A 12246-nucleotide genomic window follows, 5' to 3' on the forward strand; every position below is an offset into this window, starting at 1 on the left:
TGCAAGTGTCCCCAACTTCAAACTTTCCATGAGATCTGAACGCTCTCGCGTTGGCTAAATGCACTAGTCACGAATCTTGCCGCTCTTCTTTGGACCCTCTCAATCTCTTGAATCAGACCCATCTGGTAAGGGGGAACAATACTCTAAGACTGGACGAACTAACGTATTGTAAGCTATTTCCTTTGTTGAAGGACTGCATCGCTTCAGGATTCTATCAATAAACCGCAATCTAGAGTTCGCCTTGCCCGTTACTTGCGTAATCTGATCGTTCCATTTGAGATCATTTCGAATAGTCACACCCAGATACTTGACTGATGTTACCGCTTCCAAAGGCTGGGCATTTATTTTGTACTCGTACATTAATGGGGATTTTCGCCTTCTTATACGCAGTAGGTCACGCTTACGAATATTGAGAGATAACTGCCAGTCATTACACCACGCATTTATTTTCTGCAAATCCTCATTGATTTGTTCAAACTTTCGTTTGATACTACTTTCCTCTAGACTACAGCACCATCGGAAAACAGTCTAATGCCGCTGTCAATACCCTCAACCAGATCGTTTACGTAAATCGTAAAAAGCAGCGGGCCTATTACGCTGCCCTGGGGCACACCTGTAGTTACCCTCGTTTCTGTTGATGTCACCCTATTCAGGACTACATACTGCTCTCTGTCTGTTAGAAAACTTTCTATCCAACCCCATATGTCATCGGATAAACTGTAAGCGCGCACTTTTTGGAGCAAGTGACAGTGCGGAACTGAGTCGAACGCCTTTCGAAAGTCGAGAAATATGGCATCAACCTGGAAGCCGGTATCTAGAGGCTGTCGTATAACATGCACAAAGAGGACCAGCTGTGTCTCGCATGACCGCTGTTTCCTAAAACCGTGCTGGTTTCTGCAGATGAGCTTCTCAGAGTCTAGAAAGGTCATTATGTCTGAACACAAAATATGTTCCATGATTCTGCAACAAATCGATGTCAGAGAAATTGGCTGGTAATTATGTGCATCCGATTTTCTACCCTTTTTATAGACTGCTACGACCTGGGCCTTCTTCCAGTCCCGTGGAACTTTCCGCTGTTCCAATTATCTCTGATAGGTGATGGATAAGACTGGTGCTATATTTGTAGCATAATCAACATAAAATCTTACGGGGATATGTTCTGGGCCAGATGGCTTCCTGGCGTCTAAGGATCTTAACTGTTTACAATCCCAGATACACTAAACACTATGTCAGGCATCCTTGCGTTTGTTCGACAATTGAAAGGGAAATGGTGCTGCAGCCCTCTATCGTGAACGAGTTTTTTTGTAAGCTAGGTTTAGAATTTTGGCTTTCTGTTTATCATCATCCGTCACATTACCTGTACTGTCATCAAGAGAAGGTATTGAATTATTTGTAGCGTTCATACATTTTACGTACGACAAACAATTTTTGGGGTTATTTTTTGAATCTACAGATAAAATATTCCATTCAAATTCGTTAAAAGAATCTCTCATTGACCTTTTGACAACTGCTTTCATTTCGCACAATTTCTGTTCGTCAGCGGGGCAGTGACTAAGTTTAAAACGACTGTGCAAAATTCTCTGCTTTCTGAGCAACTTCCTAATATGTTCGTTGTACCAAGGTGGATCCTTTCCATCCCCCATATATTTTTGCTGGGCACACACGTCTCTAGCACGTGGTGGACAATATCTTTAAATTCCGACCAAAGATGCTCAATATCTTTGTGTCCCGTAGTGAATGCTTGGAGCTGACTTTGAAGATATTCATTAATGTCACTTTTACTTGCTTTCCAAAACAAGAAAACTTTACGCTGTTTCTTTGGTTTTTTGCAACTTCCACTGACACAGAAGCCACAACGACATTATGGTCGCTAATACCTTCTTCTAGATTAACTTCCTCAAAAAGATCAGGTCTGTTTGTCCCCAAGATATCTAATATGTTTCCATCTCTAGTTGGTTTTGTAACCAATTGCTCAAGGTCGTATGTTGAGAGCGCTCCTAGGATAACTTCACACAAGTCTTTGCTTCTATGATAAACGTGTAATTTTCCCAGTCAATGGATGCCAGATTAAAGTCTCCACCTATAACTAGTGGATAATTTGGATATTTATTTCCTATGTACTCAAGACTTTCCCTGAAATGTTCTGTGATGTTTTTTGCGGATGCTGGTGATCTATAAAAACATCCTAATACAATGGTCAATCCTTGTCTGATTGACAGCTTTATCCACACTATTTCACAGTCCGGCCCGGTATCGATCTCAACTGCGTTTAAACAGCTTCTAACTGCAATGAACACACCAGTGAAACTTGAGCAACACGTTGTTGTATACTGGCCTTCAGATTAGGTAGAGACCAAACGTGTTCCTGTTAAATGCTTTCTTATAGACATCCCGAGATCCAAAAGTCGCATCGTTTCAGATCAGTCGATCTTGAAGATCATGCATCTGTAAAACCTCTGGTTGGCTCAAATGGCTCTGAGCACTATGGGACTTAACATCTGAGGTCATCAGTCCCCTAGAACTTAGAACTACTTAAACCTAACTAACCTAAGGACATCACACACATCCATGCCCGAGGCAGGATTCGAACCTGCGACCGTAGCGGTCACGCGGTTCCAGACTGTAGCGCCTAGAACCGCTCTGCCACTCCGGCCGGCAAACCTCTGGTTGTATGAAGCAGATCTTTCACTAGGCGAGCGATGTGAGGTGATACCCCACCACGCATGAAAACGGTGGTTTCTACACAGTTGCCCTCTTCCAAAGGAGCAATCAACATGCCGTGTAAGGAGGTCTTGATAACGGGAAGATGTAACGGCACACCTGACGGGCCCTCTGGGTGTATTTTCTTCAAAGAAGAACAGACCGAGAGGAAAGGTACTTCTGAGTCCACATCACATAGTCACATAAGACAAGTGCAGTGGCTCTTCTTGGTCAACTCGCGGTTTAACAGTACTCCGAATTCGGCAGTTCTGTGTATTCACTGCATCCTGTAGTACAAAGTGTGCCTCGTCACTCCATAGGATATTGCCTGTCAACATGTCATCAACGTCGATCTGTGCGAGAAACCGCAGTTGCTGCACCGCCTGGTACCAGTGTACAATAGACTGCAAAACTTTCCATAGCGTTAACTTGGGATGGACAATTCTCGTGGCACTGCCAGAGCGCTAGCACTACCCAGGGCACATGCTGCATGGTCAGTTACAGCAACATCAACCTCGCCAATAACTTTCACCGAGATAGAATGCCTTTCTTCCAGATGCCACGGTGGTCTAGCGGTTCTGGCGCTGCAGTCCGGAACCGCGGGACTGCTACGATCGCAGGTTCGAATCCTGCCTCGGGCATGGGTGTGTGTGATGTCCTTAGGTTAGTTAGGTTTAAGTAGTTCTAAGTTCTAGGGGACTTATGACCTAAGATGTTGAGTCCCATAGTGCTCAGAGCCATTTGAACCATTTTGAAGCAGATGCCACCCCAAGCTCTCCTGTGTCTTCATTATCGTCTTCTTGAACTATTTAACGACATTTGGCTTCACCTTAGACTTTTAAGTCCGTGATACTCGCTCAATGCAGCACAGTAATTGCTGCCGTTCTCATAAAACAGTTCAAAACTGGCTCGGAGCACTATGGGACTTAACTGCTGAGGTCATGAGTCCCCTAGAACTAAGAACTTCTTAAACCTAACTAACCTAAGGACATCACATACATCCATGCCCGAGGCAGGATTCGAACCTGCGACCGTAGCGGTCGCGCGGTTCCAGACTGTAGCGCCTAGAACCGCTCGGCCACTACGGCCGGCTAAAACAGTTCCACTAACATGTTACTGTCACGTTTCTCGATAGTTTTGTGTATGACTTTGTACGCAATGGAAAGGAGAGTTGTAGGAAAGCCCGACAGAAGCAAAAATGATTAGTGAACGAGTAACACAGCAAACAGAAAATTTATTTAATTTGTACTTCTCCAAATGTACTAACACTCAGTACAAATAGTACAGCAAGAAACGGAGACCAAGTATCACAATGGTCTCGAACGATGAAGATGGAGGCGCGAGCAGGCGGCGTCTGTACAGCATCATTTTGCGGAGTGGCTCCAAGCGCGAGTGTGGCGAGTCGCTGTCGCCGGCATTCCTACGCTGTGGCGGCAGATGGCGCTCTAGATGCCCAGCCACTGGAGGTGTGGCTCAGTGGGCGCACGCGACTTGGTCCGCCAGGAACCACGCGACCGCTATCGGCGTCAGACAGGAATTTGCAATTCTGTTGCTCAGACACCCGTTGTACGAGGCGCATTCAAGTTCTAAGGCCTCCGATTTTTTTTCTCCGGACTGGAATGAGATAGAAACATGCGCATTGTTTTAAAATGAGGCCGCGTTCATTGTCAATACGTCCCAGAGATGGCAGCATCGTACGGCAGATGGAATTTTACCGCCAGCGGCGAGAATGAGAACTGTTTTAAATACTTAAAATGGCGACGTTTTCCCTACTTGAACAGCGTGCAATCATTCGTTTTCTGAATTTGCGTGGTGTGAAACCAACTGAAATTCATCGACAGTTGAAGGAGACATGTGGTGATGGAGTTATGGATGTGTCGAAAGTGCGTTCGTGGGGGCAACAGTTTAATGAAGGCAGAACATTGTGTGACAACAAACCGAAACAACCTCGGGCTCGCACAAGCCGGTCTGACGACATGATCGAGAAAGTGGAGAGAATTGTTTTGGGGGATCGCCGAATGACTGTTGAACAGATCGCCTCCAGAGTTGGCATTTCTGTGGGTTCTGTGCACACAGTCCTGCATGACGACCTGAAAATGCGAAAAGTGTCATCCAGGTGGGTGCCACGAATGCTGACGGACGACCACATGGCTGCCTGTGTGGCATGTTGCCGAGCAATGTTGACGCGCAACGACAGCACGAATGGGACTTTCTTTTCGTCGGTTGTGACAATGGATGAGACATGGATGCCATTTTTCAATCCAGAAACAAAGCGCCAGTCAGCTCAATGGAAGCACACAGATTCACCGCCACCAAAAAAATTTCGGGTAACCGCCAGTGCTACAAAAATGATGGTGTCCATGTTCTGGGACAGCGAGGGCGTAATCCTTACCCATTGCGTTCCAAAGGGCACTACGGTAACAGGTGCATCCTACGAAAATGTTTTGAAGAACAAATTCCTTCCTGAACTGCAACAAAAACGTCCGGGAAGGGCTGCGCGTGTGCTGTTTCACCAAGACAACGCACCCGCACATCGAGCTAACGTTACGCAACAGTTTCTTCGTGATATCAACTTTGAAGTGATTCCTCATGCTCCCTACTCACCTGACCTGGCTCCTAGTGACTTTGGCTTTTTCCAACAATGAAAGACACTCTCCGTGGCCGCACATTCACCAGCCGTGCTGCTATTGCCTCAGCGATTTTCCAGTGGTCAAAACAGACTCCTAAAGAAGCCTTCGCCGCTGCCATGAATCATGGCGTCAGCGTTGTGAAAAATGTGTACGTCTGCAGGGCGATTACGTCGAGAAGTAACGCCAGTTTCATCGATTTCGGGTGAGTAGTTAATTAGAAAAAAAATCGGAGGCCTTAGAACTTGAATGCACCTCGTATGGTATCGATACATGATACCACAGATAGCCATACTGTTAACTCAAGTTACAGCTTATCAAATGACAATGTGGCCATCATACCATCTTGCAAAAAGTATACAGCACAAGATTTGTACCTGGTGGCCACAACTGGATGTGATTTGTTTCACAATGTAAATCGGTTCTGCACTGATGCATTAGCATGTCTACCAAGTTTCGCTGCCCACACTGATCCTACGTCAATAGCTGCACTCTGATTATAACCACTCGACCTCTCGTTCACTAGGCGGCAGTGTGGAGCTGTATCAAAAGCGTTTTAGAAGTCGAGGAACACGGTATCTAGCTGAGCGCCTATTTACTGGTTTCTTTGTTTCACGGATGAATAGAGTGACCTGTGTTTCACATGGCTGTCTCCGAATGTTCGTTCCTACAGAGGAGATTTTGGTCTCTAGAAACGCCATAATACGCGAGCATAAAACATGTACCAAAATTTTACAACAGACCGACGTTAGAGGCATAAATCTACAGTTTTGTGCGTTTGTTCGACGACACTTCTTGAAAACGAGTATTACCTGTGTTTCTTTTCCAGTCATTGGGAACACGTCACTCTTGAAGAGACATACGGTATACTGCTGCTACAGAAGGCGCCACATTTTTCGTATACTCTGTGTACAATCGTGTCGGTATACCGTCAGGTCCAGTGGTCTTTCTTCTGTTGAATGATTTCAGTTGCTTTTCTATCCATAGGTCGCTTTTTTCGATGTGTGTCATCTTGTCGTTCGTGCGACAAGTTAGAGGATTAATTGCAGTGTGATCTTCTTCTGTGAAACCCTTTTACAAAAAGTCATTTACTATTTCCGCCTTTTCTGTGTCATTGTCTGTTTCAGTGTCATTATGGTCACAGAGTGCCTGGACAGATCGATCCGTTTATTGATGTAACATAATACCAGAAACTTCTTAGGATTTGCCGTGAAGTTGGTAGCTAGAGATTTACGTTTGTATTTGTTGAAGGCCTCATGCTTTGACATCCTTAAGCTAATGTGGATTTGTTTAGTTTTTGTTTACCTGTGACACTTTGGCTACGTTTAAATTTGCAGCTAAGCACGACAATAATTGTAAACGAAACGAAGAATGCATTGAGAGCTAAAATAGTATCTGGCATCAGCCTTGAAGAATTAGTGCACTAGTATTTTATAGCGGAACGGAAGCAGTGGGATGCAACAGCCGGAAACAGTCAATTACGATCTAATTAAAAAAAAACCGGTGACGTTACACTTCAGATTTACACCGATACGAAATTTCATTGCATGGGATCAACGAGTCACTGCGTTCATTGAATTGAACTTACCCCACCCTCCTTCCCTCCTATCTCTCACCCTTCACTCCTCCTTGAAGATAGATACGTTTGGTTTACCAAGAGACTCCACTCGACCACAGAATAATAACCACTACTCGTACGTGAGGTGTGACAGATGTCGTCACTTTGACGTCACTTTTAGTGGTTTATACAGTAGATGAATACACTAGCTGCGCGGTGTTAGTCGCGGTTAAACAGTGCCGAGTATGTGTTTATACCAGTCTTCTGTTATAGTGGGCGACAGCGTTAATGGCCTCTGACTGCGCAGCTAGCAAGGAATGCTGCATTGTCAACTCAGCTGAAAATACACAAATATCGTCACAGGCCGCTGCAGTGCGTTCCTGCACCTTGACAACGTCGCAGACCAACTCGCCCATATCTGCCTTACTTTTGAAGAGTGAGTACACTGTAGAAATAAGGTTCCTTGCCTGTCTGTGAATATACGAATATACGTGTCCTCTTTCAGGTGCTTCAGCTACTATGAGAAAACTCACAGAACAAACAGAATACCACAGAAATCTGTCAGTCGTAGTTTCGTGCGCGTAAAACACTATACAACGCTCAAATATAACGGAAGTTTACACATTACAGAACGTGGAAACAAGAGTGCTAATTGGCTAGCTGCCCGGCTGTCTACTGCGCATCCTCGGCGAGGAGACAATAAATGGTTTTGTGGACCAAAGTCCATTTCCTTCTTCCCCCTCTCTTTGTCTGCTCCTCCTCCCCCTCCCCCCCCCATCTCTCTGTCCAACTCCTCCTCCCCCTCTCTGCCCATCTCTTCCTGCCCCCCTCTCTGTTCATCTCCTCTGCACCTTCTGCCTGTCCATTTCTTCCTAATCCCTTCACTCTCTGCATTATAATCCCCATGCCAATGGAAGAGATCGTAACTAATATCTATATCAAACTTCGTTGAGGTACGTCCAAGGTTATAGGACGAACTTTTCGCCATAGCTTTTCTCATATACACATACATCAAATATATTTCACATGTATTTAACACACATCGCATGTATTTTCACGCATACATCACCTGTATCTCTAGCGAATTTCGCCCTACACTTTCATTTTCACGCAGCTCAATGTTTATGATCTCCTGAACTATCGTGTTGTCAAATGATATAATTTTGCAGGTACGTCCAGTGATATATGTGAATAATGTCTGCAAATACAGTTAGTGGTAAAGAAGTAACAAATGAAAACGTCATGCTTAATGCGACTGTTTTACTGCCTGAACAACGAAAATGCAGTAAGTGATAAACTTTTTTCCTCTTATCATTTTGTGGTCGTTGTCGGCGAGAACAATTTTTGTATAGGTTCGATATTATGTGTAAAGTTTGTTGTTGTGTTGTTGTTGTTGTCTTCAGTCCTGAGACTGGTTTGATGCAGCTCTCCATGCTACTCTATCCTGTGCAAGCTTCTTCATCTCCCAGTACTTACTGCAACCTACATCCTTCTGAATCTGCGTAGTGTATTCATCTCTTGGTCTCCCTCTACGACTTTTACCCTCCACGCTGACCTCCAATGCTAAATTTGTGATCCCTTGATGCCTCAGAACATGTCCTACCAACCGATCCCTTCTTCTAGTCAAGTTGTGCGACAAATTCCTCTTCTCCCCAATTCTATTCAATACCTCCTTATTAGTTATGTGATCTACCCATCTAATCTTCAGCATTATTCTATAGCACCACATTTCAAAAGCTTCTATTCTCTTCTTGTCCAAACTATTTATCGTTCATGTTTCACTTCCATACATGGCTACACTCCATACAAATACTTTCAGAAACGACTTCCTGACACTTAAATCTATACTCGATGTTAACAAATTTCTCTTCTTCAGAAACGCTTTCCTTGCCATTGCCAGTCTACATTTTATATCCTCTCTACTTCGACCAACATCAGTTATTTTGCTTCCCAAATAGCAAAACTCCTTTACTACTTTAAGCGTCTCATTTCCTAATCTAATTCTCTCAGCATCACCCGCCTTAATTTGACTACATTCTATTATCCTCGTTTTGCATTTATTGATGTTCATCTTATATCCTCCTTTCAAGACACTGTCCATTCCGTTCAACTGCTCTTCGAAGTCCTTTGCTGTCTCTGACAGAATTACAATGTCATCGGCGAACCTCAAAGTTTTTATTTCTTCTCCTTGGACTTTAATACCCACTCCGAATTTTTCTTTTGTTTCCTTTACTGTTTGCTCAATATACAGATTGAATAACATTGGGGACAGGCTACAACCCTGTCTCACTCCCTTCCCAACCACTGCTTCCCTTTCATGCCCCTCAACTCTTATAACTGCCATCTGGTTTGTGTACAAATCGTAAATAGCCTTTCGCTCCCTGTATTTTACCCCTGCCACCTTCAGAATTTGAAAGAGAGTATTCCAGTCAACATTGTCAAAAGCTTTCTCTAAGTCTACAAATGCTAGAAACATAGGTTTGCCTTTCCTTAATCTAGCTTCCAAGATAAGTCGTAGGGTCAGTATTACCTCACGTGTTCCAACATTTCTGCGGAATCCAAACTGATCTTCGCCGAGGTCGGCTTCTACCAGCTTTTCCATTCGTCTGTAAAGAATTCGCGTTAGTATTTTGCAGCTGTGACTTATGAAACTGATAGTTCGGTAATTTTCACATCTGTCAACACCTGCTTTCTTTGTGATTGGAATTATTATATTCTTCTTGAAGTCTGAGGGTATTTCGCCTGTCTCATACATTTTGCTCACCAGATGGTACAGTTTTGTCAGGACTGGCTCTCCCAAGGCCGTCTGTAGTTCCAATGGAATGTTGTCTACTCCCGGTGCCTTGCTTCGACTCAGATTTGTTACGTATCACTAAGTGCTTTCATTCTCAAATATTAGATGAATGCAGTATGGGCTTTTGCGCGTCATGGACTACACTTCTGTTCCATCCCCACACCAACCCCTTTGATGGTAAGATATAGGTAAGTAGCCTGTATGTTAATATAGGATATAAGTTATCTCCATTACAGATTTAATAAGAATTCGTCCAGCGATTTGAGCGTGAAGGAGTACCAAACAGAAACAAACAAACACACACACACACACACACACACAAACACACACACACGAGAGAGAGAGAGAGAAAGAGAGAGAGAGAGAGAGATAGAGAGCGCCAGCCTTTCACAATTAAAACATGTATAAGATCTGATGATACGCAGTCTGAGGGAGGCGCTCACCAATGCCAGCCTGCGCGACCACCCAGGAGAGGCGCAGGAAGAGCATGACGCCCCAAATGTTGAGCAGGCAGGGGATGAGCACCCCCTGGATCCAGCCCAGCTTGACGCCATGGTGCTCCGGAGGCCGCGGCGGCTCCAGGTCCGGGTCTCCAGCAGGAAGGCCACCATCTGCCTCCTGCGCACAAGAAATCAGCACACGTGACGTTAATGGACTCCACAGCTGCCAGGCACTAGCACGGAGACATGCTCGAAATTACTGATCATTCGCTGTGATCACTCTCAGCTTAAGCTAAAAGTGACTGAAAAAAAAGCGCAGTTGGCTCCCGTATATAAGAAAGGTAAAAGAAAGGACCCACAAAAATTAGAGACGAACATCCCCTTAACGTTGGTTAGCTGCAGAATTCTTGAGCATATTCTGATTTCGAAAATATACGACGGTGAGTCAAATGAAAACCTTAAATATTTTTTGAAATATTATTTATTGTGCAGAAGTGGCACAAAGCTGTATCACTTTTCAATGTAATCTGCCCCACGATCAATGCAAGTCCTCCAGCACTTACAAAGTGCATAAATTCCTTTAGAAAAAATTCCTTTGGTAGCCCGCGCAACCACTAATGCCCCGCGTGGTGCACCTCTTCATCAGAACGGAACTTCTTTCCTCCCATTGCGTCTTTGAGTGGTCCAAACATATGGAAATCACTTGGTGATGAGGAGTGGCGCCATTCCTTGCTCGCTCTCTTCGTTTCGGGTTGGTGGAAGTGAACCCAGGTTTCGTCCCCAGTAACGATTCTTGCAAGGAAGCCATCACCTTCTCGTTCAAAGCGCCGAAGAAGTTCTTCACAAGCATCAACACGTCGTTCTCTCATTTCAGGAGTCAACTGCCGTGACACCCATCTTGCAGACACTTTGTGAAACTGGAGCACATCGTGCACAATGTGGTGTGCTGACCCATGACTAACCTGTAAACATGCTGCAGTGTCATTCACTATCACTCGGCGGTTTTCCTTCACTATGGCTTCAACTGATGCAATTTTCTGTGGAGTCACAACTCTTTGTGCCTGACCTGGACGAGGAACATCTTCCACTGAAGTCACACCAATTGCGAACTTCCTACTCCATTCGTAGACTTGCTTCTGTGACAAACATGCATCACCGTACTTAGCCTTCATTCGTCGATGAATTTCGGTAGGTTTCACACCTTCACTACGCAAAAACCGAATAACAGAACGCTGTTCTTCCCTGGTGCAAGTCGCAAGTGGGGCGGCCATCTTTATACCGATGCTGCGCCGGTATGTGTGCATCTGCACTATGCTGCCACCTACAGGCCATTCTGCACGCTGTTCGTAGCACGCTTACCAACTTACAGGATAACGGCGCGGAATTTCGATTTGTTATTACAAATTTATGATCTTCATTTGACTCACCCTCGTACTATGAAAAAAGAGAGACAGAAAAAAACAAAAGATTTACCCGAATTGGACGGAAATACTTAGATGTGATGTAAATGTACAGGCAAATTATTACAATTCCAGCAAAAAATTTGATTATTTATTTAAGAGGGTAGAGCTTCACAAATTGACCAAATCAATAACGCATTGGTCTATCTCTGAGCATTATGTAAGTAGTTAATCGGCTTGGCATTGTTTGGTAGAGTTGTTGTTTGGGTTGGGTTGGGTTGTTTGGGGAAGGAGCCCAGACAGCGAGGTCATCGGTCTTATCGGATTGGGGAAGGATGGGGAAGGAAGTCGGCCGTGCCCTTTCAAAGGAACCATCCTGGCATTTGCCTGGAGCGATTTAGGGAAATCACGGAAAACCTAAATCAGGATGGCCGGACGCGGGATTGAACCGTCGTCCTCCCGAATGCGGGGAGAGTTGTTGGATGCCCATCTAAGGGATACAGTGTCAAATTCTGTGCAACTGGGGCGTCAGATCGTCAAAATTCCGAGCTGGTTGGAAGGCCCTGCCTATAATGGTCCAATCGTTCTCAATCGCGGAGAGATCAGGGAACATCGTGGGCGAAGGCAGATTTTTGTAAACACGAAGACAAGCAGTAGAAACTCTCACAGGTGGGCGGGCATTATGCTGCTGAAATGTAAGCCCAGGAAGGCTTGCCACGAAGGGCAA

General features: G+C 44.7%; 1 protein-coding gene across 1 annotated transcript in view; it reads right to left on the reverse strand.

The window, feature by feature from the left end:
* LOC126094612 (bumetanide-sensitive sodium-(potassium)-chloride cotransporter) overlaps positions 1–12246 on the reverse strand; it is a 355958-nt gene that overhangs the window by 175414 nt on the left and 168298 nt on the right. Inside the window, exon 3 of the mRNA XM_049909090.1 lies at positions 10123–10297. Coding sequence (XP_049765047.1) covers positions 10123–10297 — 175 coding nt within the window. The remainder of the gene's footprint in view (positions 1–10122; positions 10298–12246) is intronic.

The sequence above is a fragment of the Schistocerca cancellata genome, chromosome 8 (assembly GCF_023864275.1).
Source record: "Schistocerca cancellata isolate TAMUIC-IGC-003103 chromosome 8, iqSchCanc2.1, whole genome shotgun sequence".
Classification (NCBI taxonomy): domain Eukaryota; kingdom Metazoa; phylum Arthropoda; class Insecta; order Orthoptera; family Acrididae; genus Schistocerca; species Schistocerca cancellata.